This window comes from Mchenga conophoros, linkage group LG20 (assembly GCF_057382185.1).
Source record: "Mchenga conophoros isolate Kocher_MC1m ecotype Shallow Benthic linkage group LG20, M_conophoros_male_GT1.1, whole genome shotgun sequence".
NCBI classification, from domain to species: Eukaryota; Metazoa; Chordata; class Actinopteri; order Cichliformes; family Cichlidae; genus Mchenga; species Mchenga conophoros.
The window spans coordinates 23,787,845-23,814,074 of record NC_140545.1 but is presented as its reverse complement, the minus strand read 5'-3'; the positions used below and the strand labels follow the sequence as shown (position 1 = coordinate 23,814,074).

The 26,230-nt window shown below is 40.0% G+C and overlaps 1 protein-coding gene across 4 annotated transcripts in view; it reads left to right on the top strand.

Moving 5' to 3' along the window:
• The window catches only part of nup210 (nucleoporin 210), a 31,905-nt gene continuing 5,675 nt past the window's right edge, over positions 1 to 26,230 (top strand). For all 4 annotated transcript variants that reach the window (XM_085259676.1, XM_085259675.1, XM_085259677.1 and 1 more), the window contains exons 1-35: positions 1 to 607; positions 1,099 to 1,238; positions 2,816 to 2,947; positions 3,865 to 3,955; positions 4,406 to 4,556; positions 5,132 to 5,264; positions 5,498 to 5,656; positions 6,783 to 6,851; positions 6,947 to 7,053; positions 7,161 to 7,301; positions 7,420 to 7,557; positions 7,787 to 7,942; positions 8,327 to 8,525; positions 9,070 to 9,215; positions 10,212 to 10,430; positions 10,676 to 10,849; positions 11,163 to 11,355; positions 11,584 to 11,690; positions 12,108 to 12,212; positions 12,731 to 12,832; positions 12,946 to 13,074; positions 13,324 to 13,451; positions 13,537 to 13,672; positions 13,775 to 13,837; positions 14,528 to 14,707; positions 14,792 to 14,872; positions 15,029 to 15,160; positions 15,411 to 15,569; positions 15,952 to 16,043; positions 16,199 to 16,373; positions 18,367 to 18,542; positions 23,086 to 23,306; positions 24,702 to 24,838; positions 25,544 to 25,658; positions 25,980 to 26,126. In XM_085259676.1, coding sequence (XP_085115802.1) covers positions 447 to 607; positions 1,099 to 1,238; positions 2,816 to 2,947; positions 3,865 to 3,955; positions 4,406 to 4,556; positions 5,132 to 5,264; positions 5,498 to 5,656; positions 6,783 to 6,851; positions 6,947 to 7,053; positions 7,161 to 7,301; positions 7,420 to 7,557; positions 7,787 to 7,942; positions 8,327 to 8,525; positions 9,070 to 9,215; positions 10,212 to 10,430; positions 10,676 to 10,849; positions 11,163 to 11,355; positions 11,584 to 11,690; positions 12,108 to 12,212; positions 12,731 to 12,832; positions 12,946 to 13,074; positions 13,324 to 13,451; positions 13,537 to 13,672; positions 13,775 to 13,837; positions 14,528 to 14,707; positions 14,792 to 14,872; positions 15,029 to 15,160; positions 15,411 to 15,569; positions 15,952 to 16,043; positions 16,199 to 16,373; positions 18,367 to 18,542; positions 23,086 to 23,306; positions 24,702 to 24,838; positions 25,544 to 25,658; positions 25,980 to 26,126 — 4,894 coding nt within the window. In that variant the 5' untranslated portion in view covers positions 1 to 446. The remainder of the gene's footprint in view (positions 608 to 1,098; positions 1,239 to 2,815; positions 2,948 to 3,864; positions 3,956 to 4,405; positions 4,557 to 5,131; positions 5,265 to 5,497; positions 5,657 to 6,782; positions 6,852 to 6,946; positions 7,054 to 7,160; positions 7,302 to 7,419; positions 7,558 to 7,786; positions 7,943 to 8,326; positions 8,526 to 9,069; positions 9,216 to 10,211; positions 10,431 to 10,675; positions 10,850 to 11,162; positions 11,356 to 11,583; positions 11,691 to 12,107; positions 12,213 to 12,730; positions 12,833 to 12,945; positions 13,075 to 13,323; positions 13,452 to 13,536; positions 13,673 to 13,774; positions 13,838 to 14,527; positions 14,708 to 14,791; positions 14,873 to 15,028; positions 15,161 to 15,410; positions 15,570 to 15,951; positions 16,044 to 16,198; positions 16,374 to 18,366; positions 18,543 to 23,085; positions 23,307 to 24,701; positions 24,839 to 25,543; positions 25,659 to 25,979; positions 26,127 to 26,230) is intronic.

Genomic DNA, 26,230 nt, shown 5'->3' with positions numbered 1-26,230 from the left:
TCCTCACTCCCGGCATGCTCACTGGAAGTCCAATTATTGCTAATGGCGGGTATTGTACGAAACATGCGTATTTTAAGCTATCGTCTGCTGACTGTGAAAGAGTAAATTTCATATAAATAGTTGCTTTGTGTCTCGAAGAACCTTGGAATATAAAAAAGGCTGAGGAGTCGAATAGAGCACCGAGGAGGACTTAGTAGTTCTTATCGTCATGCGGCAGCTCTCCGTTAACAACTGATACGAACTGAAACTGTGAGGAAGGCAGCGTGTGTTTGATTGAGAAATAGCTTCAGTGTTGGCAATGCTAGCTCACCTAACCGCCTGTCTCAGAGCCATAAGTCCAAAACTACTGCGGAAATAGCCAACTTAATGAGACGGAGGAAGTTTAGCTAGGACGGAAACTTAGCGTTCATTCATTCGACCGTTGGTAAATCACTTGTGAATCGGAAATGAAAGCGCTGACATTATTACTGTTGGTGTTGCTATTATTATTAACCGCTTATCAGGTTAAGTGTTCCTCCAAGCTCAATATTCCCAAAGTGTTGCTTCCGCTTGCCAGAAGTACAAGAATTAACTTCACACTGGAAACAACTGAAGGCTGCTACAGATGGTGAGTAGAAAAACTGGAAACTCGTAGCCGAAGGGGGTGTCGAGGTGTGTGGTGCATATGAGGCCACATGGCAATCTCTACTGTATGCACTGTGTGTACATTTGAGGCCATAATGAGGACCACAAAGAGGCTAAACTTTTTAGGTTTAACATGGCTTTCCAGTGTCATTTGTTAGTTTTTGAGTTAATCTTTTAATCCAAATTAAAGCTAATATAAGTTAACTGCTATATATAATCTTAGTTTGTCTTGATGTCAAAAGGTGACAGTGTTGTTGACTAAGGAGTTCATAGTGGGTGGTCCTGGTGGTTTACTAAGCTACATTGCAATTGTTTCTGATATATTACCCAAGTACATGAACAAAAAAAATAAATAAAATGTTAAAGCTTTGTAAAAGTATAATTTACAGTAGAGCAAAGCAGAATTTTATAACAACAGTACGTTATAAAATAACCAGGGAGTGTATACGACTTATCGCTGTCCTTGTTCTTCAGGTCCTCCACCAGACCAGAGGTCGCAAGCATCCAGGCTGTGGATGAGGACCACATCAGGGGTTGCTCCCGGAAAGCTGTTCTCCAGGCTCTTTCAACACAGCCGTCCCGACTGACCAGTATTATCCTAGCTGAAGATGTTGGTAAGAACAGCAGTAGCCTTAAATCAACTGCCATTGGAAATTGATGCAGATAGTCAGATTGTCAACCAGGCCGTCAGATTAAAGAATGTATTGTGTTATGGTTTAATAACTCTCCACACTGTTGCATAAAGATGTAGAGAAATGTTCATGATCATGCAGCTTCCATCAGGGGAAAAAAATTGCATGCTGTATAATTACAGTGTGCAATTCAGCTTAAAAAAGATGCTATTAAGTAGAAATGACAGCTTAAGGTGGAAATGAAGTACAACACTTAAGAGATATAGTCATGACAGGTGCAATGGCTGCAATTTTGCTTGTAATATTTAAATATTTTTGAAAACACCAGAAGTCTGAGGTGTATGTAGTCACTTTATTAGACCAGTGCAAGAACAAGCATGTGTCTCAAAAGACTGTTTTGGAAAATGGAGAACTAAGTGAGAGAAATGGGAACGTAATTAACCTCAGCGGCTCTGTTTTTAATTTGCAGTATGATGAAGACGTTCGTCTGATTCTCTTACTCTATTCCTGATCCAAGCAGACACATCTCCTTTCTAAGCCTGTCTGCAAAGAAGTATTTGTGCACTCTGCAGACACCACTGTGAATTTCTCTGAAAAAACCTGGTAGATCAGCAGTTTCAGAAATACTCAGACAAGTCCATCTGGCAAAAACAACCATGCCACATTCAAAGTCACTTAAATCACCTTTCTTCCTCATTCTGATGCTCTGTTTGAATTTCAAACTGAGCACTAGATTGGGAAAATCAGCTATGTCAGAATAATAGGACTGAGTAATGACTGCAAAGTTATGTTGCCCCATGTTTAAAAATGGGCTTCACAGTTCCCCGTAGTTTAATTCAAATTAGATAACAGAACTCAAACAGCCTAGAAATTCTTGATATTTACAATGTGGTGGCATGTTGTCTAGGTTTTTTTTGTATTGACAGAGGGTTCTTTATCTCACTTTTTATGGGCTTACAACCGCACATTTTTGCGGTTTAATTTTTACAACTTCATTCTTATCAATGCCCCCCCTGGATCTCTTATTGTCTCTTTAGGGTTAGATCATTACTTTATAATCGATCCAAATAATATCTAATGGTTAGCTTCATACAAATCATTGTTGCACAACACATTTTCTCCATCCTTCCTTCTTTGCAGTTGTGAAATAAGCTGTCATCTGTTGCCTGAGACCCTGTGTCATTGCTGTGACATGGTTACCCTGCCACATACATCTGAAATGTTTCAAACAAAATAAATAAATCTATTTTTTCACAATAACTGAGCAGTTTTAGGTTTCTAAAAGCCTAATTTAATATAGCCTTTTCGCTCACTCTTTCATGCCCACTAACCAAAAAAGCCACAACATTTGACTTGACTGATAACTCTGCATACTACAAGGAATAAAGGAAGCTTTAGAGCTGCTGCTCTCCACTCTCATTTCCATACAGTCGCGATAAAATGTTTTAGTGAGGAAGTAGATTTCAAGCTTTGCATGTCAAATCAAATCTTGAAATGCATTTGATTCAATTTGGAGAAAACATCCCTACGTACTTAATAGTCTTGCCTTCTGTTTGCAGTTACAGGACAGGTGCTGCGTTGCGATGCTATTGTCGACATCATCAGTGAAATCCAGATAGTGTCCACCACCAGAGAGCTACATCTTGAGGATTCACCACTGGCACTCAGGATTCATGCACTGGACTCTGAAGGTGACATTAAAATGGCTTCTTATTGGAGAGTGCTATTCTAATTTTAGCCTATTGGTGTTATTGGTAAGGTAAATAGTTCCTCATATTGTATTATTACTCAGTTCTTAAGCTGTAAGGAGTCCACAGTGTTTATGTTGTGCTCTGAGTGTTCAGAGTAATGAGTGAGCTGGCTCAAGGTAGTGTTTTCTTTCCCCTTCAGGCTGCTGCTGTGAGGTGGCTTTTTGTTCTGTTCGACTGGTTCCATTTAGGCCTGGCACACTTAGTTTAATGAGCTGTAGCTACAGCCTGATTCTTTCTGATGGTGGCTCGAGGGTCTAGTGTTATGGGTGTTATGCAATTTTTGTTTTTGTTTTTTACATTTATTTATTTTTGAAGTATACACCATCTAAGGAATCTAAAGGGTCTGTATGCATCTTGTAATGAGGTTCATTTTTGGTTTTCTTTCACCTATTTCACCTGCTTATTAAAGACAGACAATTGATTAGTAGTAGTTTGGAGACAATGATAGCGAGGCTAAGGCTAAGACTGCTTGGACCGTGTTCAAGGGAGGGATCAGTTTTAAGTTTTATTTAAATAGATAGAGGATATATTGAAAAAAGGATGTTATACATGGCGATGCCAGGCAAAAGGAAAAGACATGGACCACAAAGAAGATTCATGGATGCAGAGGAGGAGGGAATGCAGAGGGTTGGTGTCAAAGGAGAGGGTGCTAGGGACAGGGTGAGATGTAGGCAGATGATCAACTGTGGCAACCCCTAAAGGCAACAGCTAAAAGAAGAAGGAAAAAAATTAGATACAGCCACTAATGACTTTGGCCTTAAACCACAAGTTAGAATTTCATTGCAGATAATTCTCACCAAGTCTCACACAGCCATGTTTTATTTGGTGACTTAAATAAATATTTTGCTTTATTTCAGGAAACACCTTCAGCACCCTTGCAGGTCTAGTGTTTGACTGGACCTTAGTGAAAGATGTGAATGGATTCTCTGACTCTTACAATTCATTACGGTAGGTTTGCGTGTGTTATTACTTTAAGGCTGTCTTGAACTACGTGATTTATTGATGGTAAACTAAAAATAAAAAAAAGTTATCTAGCAAACTGACTGCTAGTGTAATCATAAACAGCTTATTGAACAATCCTGTTGGATTTCCCTGTGCGGTATTTTAATTTTATATTTTTACGTCCCGTAAAAACCCATTTATCTCGAGGTTAAATATAATACAGAAGGATCGCAGCTTACGGTGTAGCCTCATATGTAAACTATAGCAGCTATGGATAGAGGGGTATTGAAGAAGTACGTATGTTCTGCTGTTTAATAGTTGTTTGATAGTAAAGATTAAACACTTCTTATGGTATTAATCTCTTGATTTGGTGTTGGTGGTCCATTCTGCGCTGTGCCAAAAATGTAACTACACTGACTTGAGTAATGTATTTCTGATTTCTTTTCTGTGTTCAAGGGTACTTAAATTTTCAGAGTCCACATACACCCCTCCTGGATACATATCTGAAATGGAACGTGTTGGGAAACAGGGTGATATTATTTTAGTATCAGGCCTGAAAACGGGACATGCAAAGTTGAAGGCAAAAATACAAGAACCTCTTTATAAGGTAAGATGGTGCAAAGGACATTTTATTTGCTGTTGTCACCAGTAGAGAGTAGAAATATTTCCCTTTTATTGTTATAATGATATTGTTTGTTTATTTATTTATGTATTTATTATTGGACGGTAAAAAGAAGTCAGAGTTCTGGTAAAATTTGGCCCATTTTGAGTAATAACTTAGTTTGGAGACGAAGACATCTAAAAATAGCAAAATATTACATAGCAGCAGTACTTTAGGATGTCAAGGCTACTGTGACAGTTAAATTGTGCTTCTGTCTTGTCAACTTTTTTTTTTTTTTTTTAATTTTTTTTTTTTGTTGGTTGGTTGGTTGGTTTTTTTGTTAAGATGGCATTTTGTTTTCATCTGATGCACTTGTATTCTGAATAAATGTCCAATTAAGTCCATATGTAACAAAGGAAAGTTATTTTTGGTAGTATAGAAAATCTGCGAAAATGGCTGTTGGGCACTTGTAGTTTGAATTCATATCAGCATTTATAAAACTGCAGTCCGTTTGATCTGGTTTGAAAAGGCGGGAAGCTGAAGCTGTGTTGTGTTGTGTAACCATGGTATCCATGCCACAGGATGTGGGTGCTGCAGAGGTAAGGCTGCTGATCTTAGAGAACATCCTGCTGAGCCCCGCACACGATATCTACTTGCTGGCCGGAACTTCGATCAGATACAGAGTCTTGAAGATAAGACAGGGAACGATAACAGGTCTGACTCTGTTTAATGAGGAGTGAAGTTCTTCATTCAATGTTTACTTAACTTGATGTACATTTCCTGAAGCTGTATGCAAAGACATTCAGTAGTACTACATGAGTTTGCATGAGTGTTGCTAATATATGAAGTGAAAATGTAGTCGAGTCATTGATGTCACAGATGAGAGGAGCAGCTCTGCATGGTACATAAATGCCAACCTTTCAGCTAATTTCTCTTTGTTTGTCTAGAGCTCTCTATGCCTTGTGATCAGTATGAGCTGCACCTTCAGAACAGTGTTGTTGGTACTAATGGAAACCCAGATGTTGCTGTGGCCAGTCTGGATCCAAGAACCTCCACTGTTACAGCAGTTCAGCTGGGACACATCAATGTGGTGCTGGATCATAAGAGTATCCTTCTGACCTATTGCACCTCTATTGAGCAGTTACTGTTCTGGTCTAGTGCTGTGCAAAAGTCTTGAGCACCTTTCATTTGTTGATATTTTACTAGGAAAATCGTTTATGAACGGAATGATTAAACATGTACAAACATAAATGGAAATGCAGTATATAAAACAAAAATAAAGTTGGTATAATTCTAGTGAGCTTGAAGATCAATATTTAGTATGATCAACTCTATTCTTCAACCCAGCCTGAATCTCTTTGGCAAGTGTTCTTGTAATTTAAGTAGTTAAATCAATAATAGTTCTCTAGGCTTCTTGAAGGACATCCAAAGCTCTTCTTTGGATGTTGGATTACTTTTCTTTTGTATTCTGTAAATATGATCCCACTCTGCTTCAATAATGTTGAAGTCTAAGCTCTGAGGAGGCCAATCCATGACTAATAGTGTTCCATTGTGTGCTATTTCTGTTTCAGTATGCTTTTACTGCATTGGCAGTGTGTTTGTGATCATTGTCAAGTTGAAAAATAAAGCCACTGCCTATCGCACACTTTCCAGATGGTGGATCAAAATCTGATGGCACTTTTCTGTGTTCATTTGTCCATCAAATTTGACAGGATCTCAAACATCACTGGCTGAAATGTAGGCACCACACCTGTTACAGTGGATTTTGGAGTATGTGTTGTTTTTGGAATTTTTCATATATTAAACTGAACAAATGCCATCAAATTGGTAGCAAAGTGCACACAGATGTATTATAAAATTGGTTTCTTTGCTAAACTGTCTGTGTAGACACAACATTGCTTCATCCATTGAGTTGGGTTCCTTTTTTATCCTTGAATTGATGTTAAGGGACTTCACAAAAGTTTCCAAAGAAAAGATCTTCAGGAAGCCTGGAGAACTATTGCTCAAGATCACTTGAAAAACAGTTACAAGAAAGTCTGACTCTTTTGAAGCATAATATAAAGAACTGAGTGGTACCTCAAGACTTTTGCATAGTACTGTTTAATCTAATGTTTACTACAACATGTGTATTCTGTTATTTGTCAATTAACTGAAATGATTCAGTTTTTGTTTGTTTTTTTCTTTATTAAGAGGAGTCTATCATTTAAATTTTCCTTAACAGTATCTTCTCAGGCCTTCGGATGCAAGGAGTGTCTCGCCTACCCAATAGCACCCTATATGTTGTTGAACCAGGCTATTTAGGTCTGTTTCTTTTTCTTCACTGAAAGTCTAATTTAAAAAAAAGTTGTGTGTGTTTTAGATTAAGTTGACCAATATTTTGTCTGCAATTTGTTTAGGTTTTAAAATTCACCCAGGAGATAGTTGGATTCTTGAAACTGGAAGAGTGTATGATATCCACATTGAAGTATTTGACAAATCTAGCAACAAAATTTACCTATCTGATGTAAGTGCTTCCATTAAATCATTTGCAGTGTACTAGTTGCAGATAAAAATCAATATATAGGCAGTGTTTTATAAATCTGTGTGTGGTTTATTTTTTTTATTTTGCAGAATGTCCATATTGACACTACTTTCCCTTTGGAGTATTTTGAAATCCTGGAGTCTTCTTTGAATGGATCATATCACCATGTCAGAGCACTCAAGGAAGGCCTGACACTTATTGATGCAACCTTAAAAGCTGTCGTGGATAAAGTAAGTTTAGATGCAGCTTTGACCCTGGATTTATTATTATTGCTACAACCTACTGACACGTTCTTCCGCTTCAGTCGAGAGGGCTCGATCATTTCCTGTGCTATCTGTTCTCTTTCAGAGTGGAAATGTCCATCCTCTCGCCAACCCAGTCCACAATGAACAGGATGTGGAAATCTATAACCCCATAGTTCTTAGTCCCAGTATTCTCACATTTCCATGGCAGCCCAAAGTTGGAGCTTATCAGTACACAATAAAGGTAATCATTCCTTATTTAAGTGACTTCTGTTATGGGGCAGGCAATTTAAACTTAACATCCTGTATAAATTGCTTTAGCATTTGCATTCCTTCATATTCTGTGAAACACCATAGATCAAGCTTTGTTACCACCAAGTCTAACTGTCAGATCCAAAAATTTGATGTCATTTTTATTTAAAAAAAAAAGAAAAAGGAAAAAAAAAAGACACCTGTTCTTTGGTGCTTTTCAGGCAACAGGAGGTAGTGGAAATTTCAGCTGGACTTCCTCAAATGCAGCTGTTGCCACAGTGACTGTGAAAGGGGTGATGACCACAGTTAGTGACATAGGCGTCAGTGTAATTTATGCTCATGATCTACGTAACCCACTACACTTTGGCCAAATGAAGGTAAGTAAACACAACACCGATTTTAAATGAGATATTTATATCTCATTGTATGAGATGTCATTGATTCTTCCAACTTTAACCTCATAGGACCTGGCGTCCACATATGTGGACATCACATTTTGGGTTGTCTAGAGCACAATACTAAATGGACTCGTTTTAAATTTGATAGAACAGTGGTAATGTATTGTCCTTGTAAGTGTATATCAGGTAAAAAGAAAATTCTTTGTTTTTACATTCATTAGGTCCCAATCAGCCCAAATAGCAAAGAGAAAATAAAAATGCATGCCATGAAAGAGTTTGGGTCTTAGGAGGTTAAGGGCAAAAGTGCATTAATCACTTTTCAGTAACACTCTTCACCGTGTCCTGGATCATGCTTTCTTCCAGGTGTATGTTGTTGAGCCTGTAGCAATGGACTTTGCTCCTTGCCCAGTAGAAGCCAGGTTGGGCCTCATACTGGATCTGCCTCTCAGGATTTTTGGTCTGCTTGAAGAGGGGGAAAAAGAGCGGGTCATGTTAAGTGACTGTTCCCATTTTGACCTGGTGGTTGAACAGGAGAACTATGGCATCTTTGAAATACTAGACGGTGAGTCCTGTTTGTCTGTCCGCCTCGACTGGACTGTGAAGATGCATTAAATTAAAAAAAAGAAGATGCAAAAATGTAAGCAGTATGAGCTGGTTTAATAGTAATGCATAGTGTGGTTTTATTTCACTGTCCTTTTTAGATAGACGATTGGTAATGGCTACCAAACAAATGAGGCTCATTCTGTCGAGTGAGGGATTGATTATTATGTTTAGTGTCAATCCAATGTGGGCCCCACATTGCCTGCTTTTTTGGGGGGGTGGACTACTGGTGGGTCTACTGGTGGCGCCCATTGTTGATTTCAAGTAGAAACAAACACTAGAATGAGAAGAAAACATTTTAGATTTCATCACAGTATTTATTATATTCTACATCTTTCCAAAAATCTTTAGTTTTCCGTTATGGAATTGTTTTACTTACAATTAAACGAATGTATAATTAAACCTTGTAGAGTGTGAGTTTTGTTTTTTTGTTTTTTTTAATACATTGTCATATCAGATTATCATGTACTATGACTTTCTCCAACCCCATTTTACCTGATTCACAGGGAGGCTAACTGCAGGCCAGGACCACTGCAGTGGAGTGAGAGCCAAAGCTTTGGCTCCTGGGTATACCGTGCTTAGTGTCAGCTACACTCACGGCAATGTTCATCTCAGTGCCAAGATCACCATTGCTGCCTATCTTCCTCTCAGAGTGAGTCTAAAGGTCATGTCCTTTTCAGGACTTGGCTCATCACGATGGATGAGGCATTTGTACATAATATCTTTTTCTTAAGGCTTCCAGGATTCATGTCCAATTACTGATTTCATTTTTGGGACATTTTTAGTTATGTTCTTTTTTTTTTTTTTGTGTGAGTGCGTGTATGTCTGAGATACACTGAAATACACAAATACTTATATATCTCAGTGTTTTCTACTGAATTGGATTCTGTTTGTGGCATTTTGGGTTGTGCAAGCAAACAAAGACACACCCATCTTCCTTTAATAAATGATACCATACATAAAGTGTGGCTGAGCTGCTATTTCAGTTGCTAAGTACCTTGTAGTAAATAAATAAATAATATATTAAGCTGGACTTTGAGGTGAAAGAAGAAAAGAAAATTGCAGTAAACTGCCAATAAGCATGGATCTTATAAGAAAACAGATTCACTGAAGCACATTCATGCAGATTAGTGAATGCAGACTAACCCTACAGAAATGCAACGATTGGCGAGTATTATATTTTACTTCTCATTGGTTTTCGTTGGGAATTTTAGTATTTCGTTATACACAGGGGACACAGGTGTTTGTGGTTTTTTGTTTGTTTTTTGTTGTTTGTTTTTTAAATACACAAACACTGTAAGACAAAGGAATAAAACTGACAGCTATTGCAGTACAGTGACTGGATGCAACAGTTTGACATGTCACATCTTCTCTGCTAAAATATTTAGTCATTTTTGTGAACAACATACATACTGTCGTTTTTTTTGCACATTACAATCGAGCTGTCAGTAGCATACGGCGTTGTTTAATGCCTCACATGGCACTGATTTGTGTTTTTCAAAATACTGCAGACATGTTTGTGGAGTTTCTTCGCTTGTTTTGCCTTAGCAGCTAAAGTTTGACCCAGTTTTATTTCTCTGCTGTGTAATGCTTGTATTAACATTTCCATAGCCAAGTTCTTCTTAACAGTTGAATGTTATTCTGGCAGGCGATTGACCCTGTATCTGTTGCTGTGGTGACACTGGGATCATCAAAAGACATGCTGTTTGAGGGTGGGCCGCGGCCTTGGGTCTTAGAGCCCTCAAAGTTTTTCTGCAACTTGAGTGCTGAAGATGAGGCCAGCCTGAGTCTTACCCTGATTAGTCCCTTGTCTCACAACTATAATCAGCGTTTGGTCAGGGCAACCTGCAGAGCCCTGGGAGAGCAGGTAGGACCTTAAGTGTAATTGTATATCTTGTATTTACCATTCCCAACGCTAACTAAAATATTGTGTGTTTCTAAAATGAATATCGTGGTTTGAAGTCATAGCTAAAATCATAAATCGTATTCGTTTTATTGCCATTGCGATTAGCATAACTCAAGGGTGTCCTTAATAAATTACTTTGATTTTTTTACAACCATTGTAAAAGTACAGCTGTTTATCTTTCAACTGAATTTAAATGTTATTTCCAGGTTCTGGAGGTGATGGTGGGGAACAAAGCCAGTGTGACCAATCCTTATCCCGCTGTAGAGCCAGCAGTCGTCAAGTTCGTTTGTGCTCCTCCATCCCGCCTTACTCTGGTGCCCGTGTATACGAGCCCACAGCTAGACCTGACCTGTCCGCTGCTGCAGCAGAATAAACAAGTGGTATGCATGTGGTCACTGTTTAATAGACTCCTTTGCTGTGTTTAGATGTGTAGATTGATTTTTATACTGCTACTTCTTTCATTTAATTTTTTATCCATTGATTTTCAACACCAGCTGAAGAAATGTCAAGTTTATGATTTATTTCTTTCTTTTAATATGATCTTCTGAAATTTGATTTGTATGAAGGGGCGCTGGAAAATAGCTAATTATATTTGTTAACAAAAAGAAGTCCAAGATCTTGGTGTTTTGTTTTTGTGTAATGGAATTAAACTGTTTGAAAAGCACATTCATCATATAAACAATGATCTTCTAGGTGCCTGTTTCAAATTACCGCAACCCTGTTTTGGATTTGGCTGCTTTTGATCATCAAGGGAGGAAGTTTGACAACTTTAGCTCTCTGAGCATGCTGTGGGAATCCACAAAGGTATCGCTGGCCAGTATTGAACCTACTATGCCAATGAAGCTTCAGTTGCTCAGGGAGGGCAACAAACAGATGAAACTTCACGGTAAAAGATCATATCATTTTATATCATTTGAACTTTAAATTTATGAAAGAAAAACAGGAGAAAAATTTAATCTCAGGGCATTTGAATGGAATGGTCAGTTATCAGTTTAAGTATCTCCAGGAATAGATTGTTTTTGTTTTTATCTACGATATTATTCATAAGTTACAAAATGAAAAATGCATTGATTTCATGTATTTACTTTTTACTTCTTTTTATGATCTGTGATAGGACGGCAGGAAGTTCTTGTCCACCAGCAAACAGGCATTGCTGCCATCACAGCAACAGCTCTCGGTTACCAGGTTTCACACCTGGCTGCAGCCAAAGTCCCCAGTCCAGTAAGTCAAAATAGTTGCTCCGCTAGCAAGTCATGCAAAACAGCTTCTCGCTTCCTCTTAAAAAGTAGAAGTGGTTAACTAAAGTATTATTCAAGATATATGGATTGTTTTTGTAATAAGGTCTCTTTTGCAAAAGAGATTCATCTCAGTGAGTTTACGTTTTGTTTTGTAAACGCTTTTCTAGTGAACAGGACTTCATCAGCTGAGTTGTTTTTTGTTTTTTTTAAACAGCCATGTTGTCCTGTTAAATACATCTGTAACTCAGTTTCTGTACAGGAGAGGAAAAATCTATTTTTGCATATAATGAATGTGTGGAAAGCTTTAATTTTGTTGTTGTATATTTACATCATACATTTAATAGCCTCAGTCATCATACTTGAACTTGTCTTCCCCTTCTTCTGCCTCTGTCCTCCTAAGTATGACCCCATGACTCCTGTCTCAGCCACACTGGAGCTTCTGCTGGTTGAAGATGTGAAGATTTCTCCTGACATAGTGACCATATACAACCACCCGGATGTGCGAGTAAGTTATGGGATTACTGTTCCAGTGGACAGACACATCAGTACATTTACTTTTTACCCCCCTAAGTCTGGACATCAACACTCTCACTGACTTCTCATGGCTTGTTTTACCAAAATGTATATTTAATGTTTATTATGAGGGATGTGATTTGATCTTTTCACCATTTCACCTCAGCAGGGCAGAAATGTGATTTACTCCCTCAGGTAACTGCTGAATTATTCAGATGGTGCTTATCACCACACGTAGTTGTAATGTGTACCCTTTGCCCCGTTTACTCAGTAAGCATTCCCCTCTTAATCATGTGTGACATGGGAGCAGGGTTAAGTAGGTGTAGGGGGTTAAATAACTGTTGGTGACCTGTGTTAGAGGATTTTAAAGAGGTGGTTATCTGTCCCCTTTTATGTAACATGCAAGGCCAGTTGCCTGTCAGAAAAACAACTGTGAACACAGATGGTCTTCTGAATCATTTTTGTGATTCATTTTCACTGCAGACTGCTCACTCCAGTTTTGTTTTGTAGGTGAATCTGGCTCTGCGAGAGGGTTCAGGGCACTTCTTTGTCAATACCAGCATTAAAGGGATGGTAAATGTGGTATTCCAGGAGGCTCAGGGCACCGCTCAGGTAAGAAGGAACATCTTAACTGTGTCTATCTATAGTAGACTGCACACGTTACGAAATGTAGAATTTCAAAAAAGTGTATTGAAATGTAATTGTTTCATTTGCTGTTTGCCCAGGTCTCTCCCATCCTTCCAGGCATGGTTAAGGTGATGGTTCATGACCTTTGCCTGGCTTTTCCCGCACCCGCCAAAGCAACTGTACATGTTTCTGACATCTTGGAGGTTTATGTAAGAGTGGTTGACAAGGTCAGTGTCCTGCCTCAGCCCTTCATCCTGGAGGGGTCTAAGCACTACTTGACTATAAAAATCTCTCAGTATCACACATCCCTGCAATGCTTCAGTGACTTATAAGCACTAAATATGGTTATTGTCTTTGAGCACTTCCCTTTCAAATTCCACTGAAAGTCAGCTTGTCTTTAACACTCATCATTAGGTTTACCCTTCCTGTGAACCAGAATTATTTTGCTGCTAATGGATGCTTTTCATCTCTTACAGGTGGAGATTGGCAAATCTGTGAGAGCTTATGTCAGAGTCTTGGATGATAATAGGAAGCCATTCCCTGCCAGCTATTTCCAATTCATGAATCTTAAACTCAAGACAGCTTCTGCAATAGTCTCTCTGAAGTAAGTAGTAGAAAATGTGTTTTACCTTTAGAGTGAAAGGGGATCTAAGGCTTTATTTTTTTGTTTCTGAATGTCTCCTCTGCAGACCATTAGTGGAGTCCACAGAAAGCGATACTGCTGTTTTCTTGGTGAAAGGTGTTGCCATCGGTCAGACCACTGTATCAGCTGTTGTTGTGGATAAAAATGGGAGAAAAATTGCTTCAGCACCCCAGCAAATAGAGGTATAATTTTGTGGAGTTTTTTTTGTAGTCTATTTTGGGTCTTCTATTAGCGGCACATTTTATACAGGGGGAAAAAACATTTTTTTCTTCTTATTATTGTAGGTGTTTCCACCTTTCAAGCTAATCCCAAGGAAGATGACCCTGTTAGTTGGAGCAATGATGCAGGTACGTCTAATACGTCATTTGCTTCATTTCACACTCTAATTAGAAAATATTTAATGTGTACTGTTACAGTAGAAGATGGTGGTCAACTGTGTGTGCAATAACTGAGCCAAACACTCAGTTGAGAGAGAATGAAAGGAAAAGGAAAAAAAACTGTCAGAGCAGGTATCCCTGATGTGCTCATCTGTGGCACATAGCTTTGACTGTGAGTGTACCCCCCCCCCCCCCCCCCCCCCCCCATGCAGTAGACAGGACAATCAGTCAGAAGAAAGTTGGGTTAAAAGAAGAGGGAACAGAACTACAATGACTTTTTTCATGTGGATGGGCTGTGGGGGTTACACAAAGTCCCAGTGTATCAAAATTAGGATTATTTCAAACCATGAATCAAGACGATCGTCTTCAGTAGATTAGTAAGAAGAAATAAAAAATAGACTTGGATATGAGCACAATAGGTCTACGTTGCACTGGCAGCACACATGAGTTAATTCAGTTTAGTTAAGAGCCCTAGAAAAAATCAACTTTTAGCTATTCCCTGATTCACAATGGGTACCTCCATGTTTTTTGTGTTTCTTCCCAGGACCAGGTTTTTTGCTTGCTGGGAAATGTGTAAACCACTACACTGTGGAGAAATTAGTCAAGATTACTCTTTAAATTTAAATTACTCCTTCTTTTTTCAATCCTGCTTGTTTACAGATCACATCTGAAGGTGGTCCTCAGCCTCAGTCCAATATCCTGTTCTCCATTTCTAATGAGGAAGTAGCTTCTGTTAATCCCATGGGCCATGTCAGAGGTATTGCTGTTGGAAATGTTTCTGTTACTGGACTGGTCCAAGCTGTTGACGCAGAAACCGGGAAGCTAGTTGTTGTGTCACAGGTAAATGTATATCTGTGGTTTTAAAAGTGTAATGCTTGGGTGGGTTTTGCACATAAGACAGACGAAACTATTTTGTTTCCTCAGGATCAAGTAGAAGTCGAAGTTGTGGTTTTGACTGCCATTCGAATCAGAGCACCTATTACAAGAATGGAGACGGGAGCACAGGTGTGAACGTTTTATACTTGAATCAGTACAACGGACTCAAAATCGATTCTTTGCTGTTTAGAGTCCAAATAGCAATTTTAGACTCAAAATTGAAACCAATAACTGAACAGCGCAATTTTATTTTTTTGTATTTCTAAATCTTCTTTCCTTTTCTAGATGCCTGTATATGTGATGGGTTTGACCAACAGTCAAACACCCTTCTCATTTGGCAGTGTGCTACCTGGTTTTACCTTCCACTGGTCCACTACTAAGAGAGACATCCTGGATGTCCAGCCAAGACACATTGAGGTACCCAGCATTGAGGATTTTCATTCTTGTATTTGATATCATAAGCAGCTTCTATTTTTGTCTCTCATTTCCCATTGATCGTTTTTATTAGATTTACTTCAGACCTGGTGTCCATCCATTTCACTATGGTTTTTAAAACTAGCGTCTGCTTTGTCTCTGCTTTTCCCCTGCTTCCTCATCGCTGTTGCCTTTTTATTTGATTTGCTGCTTCTATTTTTGCCATGCTCATAATGGTCCTTGTCTTATCTAGGCTAATGTGGAGCTTCAGTCAGAGCACAACTTTGGCATGAGGGTGACTGGAAGAACGAGAGGGCGGACAGGGCTGAAGGTGGTACTCAGAGTTTCTGACCACACGGCTCAGCAGCTTGTGAACAACCTGCAGGAGCTCAGTGACGAGATCCAGATTCAGGTACAGCACCATGGCTATAGCTCACTTTTTATAGACATCTGTAAACAATGGGAAGGGAAACACAAAGTACCATAAATACATCCTATTCAGATATTTTATAAATACCCCTTTTATGGAGTGCTTTGCATATCTTGACTGTGTCCCCTGCTGCTTCTCCATAATGGGGAAAGCTGGCATTTAAGGCAGCAGAGCATTGAAATTGCTGAGTTTTAATAAAAATCTGAAGCTGTTAACTTTGAAGTGATAACACTGCAGATTATTGGGAGCGCAGTGCATCCAACTTCAAATTGTATTAAACTATGACATGTCACTAGTGCAGAAACATCAAAGAATGATTAAGGCTCTCGCATAATTGGAGTTTCAACATTTTGCTTTGATCAAGGTCTATGACAAGCTGCACATGCTTAATCCCAAAGTAGAGGCTGGGGAGTTACTGATGGCTCCGAACTCGGCTCTGAAACTCCAGACTAACAGGTGAGTAGGAATCACCTGCACAGTGGGGTGTTTTTTTTTTTTCTTTCTGTTCCATATACAGGTGAAAAACAGCTCTTCAGTAGTTTATAGCATGTAATAAAAATATGTATACTGTTTGAATGAATGATGTGATTTTGTTTTTTCTTGTCCAATAGGGATGGTTTGGGTGCTCTCTCCTATCGAATGTTAGATGGTCCCGACCAGGTTGTTATTGCTCAAGTAGACGATAAGGGCTTCCTCTTCTCTGGCTCTCTCACTGGCATCTCTTCTTTGCTGGTTACCTCACAAGAGACCTTTGGTGTCAATCAAACTCTCATCCTTGCTGTGAAGGTCAGTTTAAGAGCTACAATGTGAAAATTGTTTGAGATTCATGGTTTAAACATGATATCATGTGGATATTGACTATAAAACACATCTTCTGACCTCCTGCCAAAAACTATGCGCGGTCTGACTGCTGAAACCTTGATTAAACAAATTAAGCAGCTTAAAAAGCACAACAATATAAAGATCTAATGCTTTTGGCTCAAACATAACACAAGTAAACACAGTTTCTAAATGACAGTGTTATTTGTAAGGGTAAAAAACAAATTCCATACCTATATGGCCCAGTGTGAAAGTGATTGCCCCTAAACCTAATAACTGATCAGGCCAGCAACAACTGCAATCAAGCATTTGCAATATCTGGCAAATCTCGCCCCAAGACAGCTGGGATAGGCTCCAGCCCCACCACACCCTGAAAAGGATAAGCAGCACAGGATGGGATTTTGGCAGAATTGCTGTAATTCAGCTGCATTGGTGGGTTTTCGTACATGAACTGCCCTTTTAAGGTAATGCTACAGCATCTCAATCAGATTCCGGTCAAAACTTTGACTAGGCCACTCCAAAGTCTTCATTTTGTTTTTCTTAAGTGATTCAGAACCCAAGAGCCCTTCAGCTTGACGTCACTGACACATGGTTGGACATTATCCTTCAGGATGTTTTGGTAGACAGCAGAATTCATGGTTCCATTTACCACAGCAAGTCTTGCAGGGCGTGAAGCAGCACTAAACCCCCAGACCGTCACAGTACCACCACCATATTTTACTGTTTGTATGATATTCCTTTTCTAAAACGCTGTTACTTTTACGCCAGATGTAATGGGACGCAGACTTTCCAAAAAGTTTAGTCATCAGTCCACAAAATATTCTCCCAAAAGTCTTGGGGATCATCAAGATGTTTTTTGGTAAATGTAAGGCGAACCTTCATGTTCTTTGGTCAGCAGTGGTTTTCTCATTGAACTCTTCCATGGATGCCATTTTTGCCCAGTCTCTTTCTTCTTGTTATAACATGAACTCATGAACCTTAAATGAGACATGTGAAGCCTGCAGTTCTTTAATACTGTTCTGGCGTCTTTTATGACCTCCTGGATGAGTCGTTCCTGCACTCTTGGAGTAATTTTGGTTGCTCGGCCACACCTGGGAAGCTTCATCGCTGTTCAAAGTTTTCTCCATTTGTGTGTAATGACTCTCACTGTGTTTTACTGGAGTCCCAAAGCCATAGAAATGGCTTTGTAACACTTTCCAGACAGAGATGACAGTGACTTTTAATTCTCAGGTGTTTTGTTAGGTCGTCGCACGATGTGTTGCTTTTTGAGGTCTTTTAACCTGCTTCACTTTATCAGACAGGTTCTATTTAAGTGATCTCTCTTGTTCTGTCAGTAATCAGGCCTGAGTGTGTTTGGTGAAACTGAAGCTTTCCAAAAAATCTGTTTAATCACACTTGATTCATGATTTAACAAGAGGGGCAATTACTGTTTCACACAGGATGCGGTAGGTTTGGATAACCTTTCTCTCGTAATCAGAGAAATCATCATTTAAAAACTGAATATTGTGTTTACTTTTGTTATGTTTGTGTAATAATAAAATTTAAAACATAAGTGACAAAAATGCATAGCACTAGGAGTGATAGACATTTAATAATCTGGTATTTTTGTGTGGTATGGCTTGTATTTAAAAAAAACAAAAAGACAACTTTCTTTTCGCCTTTTATTTTTCTTATTTAAAATCCTAGCTTTTTGTTTTCATTAGAACTCAGTAAGAATACAGGAGAGGGTTTCTATTGCCAGTTTTCTTTATTGAATCTTTCTAAAAATATATTATCAGTAGTAACTGCCTGTCGTATGTCGGACTGAGCCTTTCTCCTTTTTCTTCTCTGCCCACTGAGAATTGGCCCGTACTGGAATCGTTATAGCCACTCTGTAACTATTAGCAACAGCACAGGCCTTTGAAGTGACAGCTGACATCTCGCTGCAGTTACTGATTGCGACACTAATGTTATTCTTCAGGTGGTGCCTGTGTCCTATTTGCGCTTCAGTACCAGTCCGGTGCTCCACACAAACACCAAAGAGAACCTGAAGGCTTTCCCCCTGGGAACTGTACTCACCTTTACTGTCCACTTTCATGCCAGCACTGGAGAAGCACTACACAGCTCCAACTCCCACCTTACATTTACCACAAACAGGTGAGAGACTAAGCAACCTATAGGTTCATTAGCAATTCTCATTAAGCTTCAGGCTGTATGATTCTCAGATCGAAGCATGACAAAGAAAAAGAGGAAGATTTATTTTTCTGTTAGTGTAATACTCCAAGCTTGAAAAGCTATTATCCTTCTGTTCTGGGCCCTATTTATAGAGGGGGGAAAAGCAAGGCCTCACTTTGAGTACTCCTTTTGTGCATCTTCGCCCAGCCTCACATGAGCTAATGTCTACAATTATTTCAAATACAGCAAACCAAGTCATGTCAACCCACAGCCTTCCTAGCCATTATCAACTGTATTTCAGGTAGCAGGTTATCCATCAGTGTTCTCTATTTAGACGGCGAAAGTAGCTCAGTGTTCCAACATTCGAAAGAAGGGACTGCTCTCACAGCTAGAGATTGACGAGGTACAACACAAATGCTACGGCAAGGAGGAGTCAGGACGCCAGGTCAGGGGGGAGATATCATCACCCCCACCCGAGAATGGCCAAGCTTGAAATTGAAACCTGGATCCCCCGTAGCTGGATCCCCCGTAGCCGGTTACCAAGATTACGTGAAGTACCCTCAGAAGGTCTGCTAGATGATGTTAATGCAGCACTACGGACAATACCTACAACCACGATTACCGACACTAACAAGCTGATCTACAATACAGCAGCAGTGATCAGTGAGATGCTTGGCTACAAGTTGAACAGCCACAAGGGGCAGTACCCTCCATGGAGAAGGAGGCTAGAGGACAAGATCAAAGTAGCACGGAGGGAGGTTAGCCAACTAACGGAGTTGCAGAAAGGTGCGACAAAGAAGGTGCATAAGAAATACAGCAAGCTGTCCATACCTGAGGCCTTGGAAACTGCCAAGCAAAGACTCACAGCCTTGGCCAGCCACTTGAGGAGGTACACCAGAGAGATAGAAGGCAGGAGAATAAACCAGCTGTTCTCCACAGAACCAGCAAAGGTGTACTCTCAGTGGCAAGGGAACAATAAGAGAACAGCACCACCAAGGCTGGAGACGGAGCAATACTGGAAGGGCATATGGGAGAAGGACGCAACCCATAACGGCAATGCTCAGTGGCTAGTGGATCTGAGGGCAGACCACAGCGACCTCCCTGAACAGGGTCCAGTAACCATCACAGTGGCAGATATCCAAGAAAGGGTCTCCAGTATGAAGAGTTGGACAGCACCAGGGCCCGACATGGGGCGCAAAACACCAGCTACTGGTAGACAGAACAGTCAGCCGAGACTGCAAGACCAGACTGACCAACCTGTGCACTGCCTGGATTGATTACAAGAAGGCCTATGACTCAATGCCCCACAGCTGGATACTGGAATGCCTAGAATTGTACAAGATCAATGGGACCCTAAGAGCCTTCATCAGGAACTCAATGGGGATGTGGCGTACAACACTAGAGGCCAACTCCAAGCCCATAGCACAAGTCACCATCAAGTGCGGGATCTACCAAGGAGATGCTCTGTCCCCACTGCTGTTCTGCATAGGCCCGAACCCCCTCAGTGAGATCATTAACAAGGCTGGCTACGGATACCGACTACGGAACGGAGCAGTTGTCAGCCACCTCCTGTACATGGATGACATCAAGCTGTATGCCAAGAGTGAACGAGACATCGATTCACTGATCCACACTACCAGGCTATACAGCAATGACATTGGAATGTCGTTCGGACTGGAGAAGTGTAGTCGGATGGTAACAAAGAGAGGGAAGGTAGTCAAAACTGAGGGGATTGAACTACCAGAAGGCAACATTGCAGACATAGAGGACAGTTACAAGTACCTGGGGATCCCGCAGGCGAATGGGAACCATGAAGAGGCCGCTAGAAAAGCTGCAACCACCAAGTACCTGCAGAGGGTCAGGCAAGTCCTGAGGAATCAGCTGAATGGTAAGAACAAGATCCGCGCCATCAACACGTACGCCCTGCCCGTGATCAGGTACCCTGCTGGGGTAATAGGCTGGCCAAAGGAGGAGATAGAAGCCACTGACATAAAGACAAGAAAGCTCCTTACCATGCATGGAGGGTTTCACCCCAAGTCCAGCACCCTGAGGCTGTACGCTAAGCGGAAGGAAGGGGGCCGGGGACTGGTGAGTGTCAGCACCACAGTCCAGGATGAGACAAGGAACATCCAAGAATACATTGGGAAGATGGCCCCAACTGACCGAGTGCTCAGTGAATACCTCAGGCAGCAGAAACCCAAGAAAGAGGAGGGAGACGAGGAACCATCATGGAAGGACAGGCCCCTGCACGGTATGTACCACCGGCAGATAGAGGAGGTGGCTGATATCCAGAAATCCTACCAGTGGCTGGACAAAGCTAGACTGAAAGACGGCACAGAGGCACTAATCATGGCAGCACAAGAACAAGCTCTGAGCACAAGATCCATAGAGGCTGGGGTCTATCACACCAGGCAAGACCCCAGGTGCAGGCTGTGTAAAGATGCCACAGAGACAATCCAGCACATAACAGCAGGGTGCAAGATGCTAGCAGGCAAGGCATACATGGAACGCCATAACCAAGTGGCCGGCATAGTGTACAGGAACATCTGTGCCGAGTATAACCTGGAAGTCCCGAGGTCAAAATGGGAGATGCCCCCAAGGGTGGTGGAGAATGACCGAGCTAAGATCCTGTGGGACTTCCAGATACAGACGGACAAAATGGTGGTGGCTAAAAAACCGGACATAGTGGTGGTAGACAAACAGAAGAAGACGGCCGTAGTGATCGATGTAGCGGTTCCGAATGACAGCAATATCAGGAAGAAGGAACACGAGAAACTCGAGAAATACCAAGGGCTCAGAGAAGAGCTCGAGAGGATGTGGAGGGTGAAGGTAACGGTGGTCCCCGTGGTAATCGGAGCACTAGGTGCGGTGACTCCCAAGCTAGGCGAGTGGCTCCAGCAGATCCCGGGAACAACATCGGAGATCTCTGTCCAGAAGAGCGCAGTCCTGGGAACAGCTAAGATACTGCGCAGGACCCTCAAGCTCCCAGGCCTCTGGTACAGGACCCGATATATATGCATGATATATATATATATATGACCTCTTTTTCTTCCTTTATGCACCTACAAAACCTTATGAAAGCATCCTGTTGTTTTCACAGCAGTAACATCTCATTTATATACACAAAAGCTGAATTATATAGGATATATTAAACCATCATGTTCCTACCACCTAGCAACGGGATGCAATGGCCCATTTATTGCATTTATGCACCTACAACACCTTATAAAAGCATCACATTTTCATTTCATGGCCGACAGCATGAACAGGCCAAATGATACCATATGTACTAGTAAATACATAGACATAAATTATACTAATTATATATATATATATATATATATATATATATATATATATATATATATATATATACACACACACATACATAAAACAACAGGATGCTTTCATAAGGTTTTGTAGGCGCATAAAGGAAGAAAAAGAGGTCATTGTAGCTCGTTGCTAAATGGTTGCCAGGCAACCTGATGGCGTCACATATCATGCATAACTGAAGTTTTGTGGAAATGAGATGTTGTTGTGATGAAATTAAAAAAAATATATATTATACAACTCCTGATTGTGTAGTAGGAATTGAAAAAGAGGCAAACACATGAACAGAGAATTTGTGTATTATAATAAGATATAATATTTGACCTGGAGTTTTTTGTCTTTCATTTCACACATGACTCATCTGTGTGACCAAAAAATATTGGCCACTCAGGTGATTTGAGGCAAGACTTGCATAGTGCTCTGGGTCAGCACTGTCTGCTGGTCTAAGATTGGACAAACCATGAACAGTGTGCTGGAGATGTGGTCCGCTCACAACTTGGAAAACTATGGTCTTATTGTGAAAGGACACTTTTAAAGGTCACTTAGAGTCCACGCCTCAGCAGCATAGAGTTACTTTGACTGCAGGTGAAGGAACAACAGCTTATTAGCCAATGTTGGTCATAATGTTTGGCTCATCGCCGTATATCTTTAATACTAACATTATTTTTGTTTTATTCTTCTGCACGATACTACTCTACTACTCCTCTTGACTCATACTGTTGTACATTCATTTTCTGTACAATCCAACCAGAGCAGTTGAGGTCACAACATCATCTAGTGATAGCCTGTATGAAGAGTAATTTGATTAATTTAGAGAGGTATTCCTTTAACCCCAGTTTCAGAACGACTTGTTTCCACCTGACTGAGCGAGGTAAATGTGTGTGTTGAACAGAGCAGTGTTGCACTTTTTCCAATGAGGGACTCCCACGCCTGGCAATACAATAAATTGATTCTATTATGGTTTTCTCCAGGTGCTGACAGATGATTTTAGTGGGAAAGTGTCACATTTTTGATTGTTGGCCTGTGATAAAATTCCCCTAAGAGCTTCTTTTACTGATGTCTAAGGCTGGAGCTGTTTTGGCCAACCTTTTTTCTAACTCGCTTGATTTGAAACACCCTGAAAAATTAGGACTTTCACAGAAACGTGTACAAATGATAATCATAATTAAATCTGTTCCTATGTTCTTTTCTTTAGAGATGATCTTGTGCAGGTTGGGGTTGGGCCTGGTAATCACACCCTCACAGTGAGAACAGTTAATGTAGGACTCACACTCCTTGCAGTTTGGGACAGCGAAAACATGGGTGTGGCAGACTATGTTCCAATTCCAGTGGGACATGCTATTCATATGGATGATGCCAAAAAACTGATGGTGGGAGATGTGGTCTGCTTCCACATCCAGTTAACCAATCCCAGTGGTAAGAGATTTACACGTTAAAATGTCACAAATGCTGTCATAAAATAATAAAAAGCACAACAAAACATTGTGAAAGTTAATAAAATGTCTGTTAAATTTGGCACAATTTTACAGTCTAGATAAGTATTTCTTATGTTTTCTGATTGCTTTTCATTGACTTTCCATAAGGACAAAGTACTTTTTATTAGGGGTGGGTTTTTATAATCGATTTATCGATTAAAATCGATTCTGACTTGGATAACGTGAAATCGATTCATTAAAATCCTGAATCGATTTTTTTAATATAAATTTATTTTGCCCGAAATGACAGAATCTCAGGTGAAATCTCACAAAATTTCAACAACCACCAAACAGCTAAGACAGTAAATGCGAGCAGGAACACGGATTCTGCACAAAGACTTAAACACACAGCGCGACCCGCGGATCAGAATCAGTGAGATGTGACTTTCTCACCCGACGGCACGGACACGGTCGGGGCTGAAAGCCGACAGCTCGCTGACTCTGATGTGTCGGCGGATCCGCGCTTTGTGTTTACGCACTTTTTGCGCCGATTCTAAAGCTGTTAGTTTTATCGCTCTCCAAACAATAAAAATAAAACTGACTGAACCAGCAGCAAAAGAAGATCCAAACTACGCTTCACATAAACATCGTCATGAATTCCCTCTTACTTTTACTGTTTTGCTTCCACCACGATAAAATCACACTTCATGCACAGCTCTCTCTCTCTCTTTCTCTCTGTACTGTTTTCTTCGTTATTCGCTTGTTTGTTACGCACAAGTCTACCGTTGTTTACAGCGCTGTCGGCCGCTGTTTTTTTTTCGTTTACATACTTCTGAAAATCAAACCTAATTTCTGCCGTTCAATACTGAACAAATTTAAACTTTTTAAAATTATACAAAATGCAAAACGCTCAGCCGTGTCTCTAATAAAACCGCTGTAACGTCAGAGGTAACGTTCATATGTTCATTAATGGTTTTCTTTCGTTTTTGATGTGCTGCAGAGTATTTTTATAAAATCCCAGGCCAGGAAAATCTTCATGTTTTTCTGTGTTTTATCCTCAGCTACTTTGACACGAAGGCATCTGTGTGATGATTTGATAAAATCTTGCGTGTGTCAACTTCCTTTTTATAGATACAAAAATATGTCAATTTACTGATCTGAATTATAATATTTCTGACTGTCAAAATTTCCCATATTCAAATCGAATTGAATCGAATTGTGGATCGAATCGATTTGGGACCTTGTGAATCAGAATCGAATCGATTCTAGAAATCAGTGACGATACCCAGCCCTACTTTTTATGTCACAAAAATAACTAAAGGAGTACCAATTTACGTGAATTTAAGTGTACTGTACATATTTTAAAAGCACAATATTATCTTTGCCTTCTCTGTAGGTGCTCATGGCACTTGGAGCTCCACTGCAGATGGTGTTCTTCAGGTGGACCCTAAAACTGGAGCTGCTGTAGCTAGAGACTCTGGGACAGCTACTGTGTACTATGAGATACCTGGTATTTTGAAAACATACAGAGAGGTATGTTACTTATAGTGCAGCTTGGTATGTGGTTTAGCCATGGCTTTAATGAATGTGCACTAATAAACAGAATTCTAATTATGCATGCAGTACCATTTTGATCTTTCTCTGCTCTTTATACATTTGTTCCTCTACTAGTGCAGAATATTGCAGGAATCCTCTAGACATGTATCATAACAAAAATTAAAAACAAGTGGATTGCATATCCATCATCACTTCCACAACACTTAATTTATGCATAATGTGTGCGCATGAAATGCTGTTGTTAGGATTCTTGTACACGGTGCGTGGAAAGGATTAATTGGCTCTCTGGATGTTGCTGTTCTTTAAATCATGCTCCTTCCCCCTGAATGTGACCACAATTTTTAATGAATATTTGCTTTTAGAGCAGTTAAAATGTTTTTATGTTGGCTATCTATCTTAAACAGAAAAGAGCTCACATGCATTTTAAAAGGAACTGAATTAAGATGTTGTTTTTTTTTTGTTTTTTTTTTATCAGTGTGAGAAAGTCTTTGAAACAAGTGGGTGCAATGTTATATTCAGCACTCAGCTGTGTTTTAATTAGTTTGCTTCCCCGACGGTTTGATTTGATTGATGTAAACGGTTACTAGTGAATGCAAATTTCAGTGTGATTATTCCATGTACACACTTATATCTTCCTTGGATTTTCCTTTAGCTGTTGTGTCTTTCTCTATGCCTCTGTAGGTAGTAGTGGAAACTCCTACACGGACAGCAGCTATGGCACAGGCTACACCAGTCAGGAATGGCAAGGAGACAAAGGTTCTCCTGACAACCAAAGAAAGAGGAACCAACCTCATTGGTATTGAACTCATATTTAGTTTTTTGTTTTTGTTTAAATGTTTATTTGTGTGTTTTAGAAGAAATGTTATAGGAATTTATTACTTTCACACAGCCATGCTAGCTCTTTCACCCAATAATCACGTTATAGTGCAGATATGGAAGCTGTGTAAATCATCTCTATATGAGAAACCATTTTAGCAGACATCCCAAATATCAAAACTTTCTGTTATTGTTGTTTTTGGATTTTTTTCCCCCCTTATATAAATGTAAAGATTCATGAAGTCTTATTTTTATTTTTTTTAATAACAAATTTCTTGTTCTATTGTGTCCTAAACTACAGGAACCTGTTCCTCTAACCAGATTGAAGCTATTTCACAGCTGCAGCCAGAAACATCTGTAAACTGCCATCTCAGCTTTACCAGCGACATTGTCGATTTCTCTGCTAATGACGTCTTTAAAACGCACGTCACCTTTGACCCCAGCATTGGTAAGAGAGCCCCCCCCCCCCCTTAAATTAAAAGATACTTTTAAAACATAACCTCCCTCCCCACTACATAGGTTATTATTTTTTATTTTTTATGTGTATGGTGT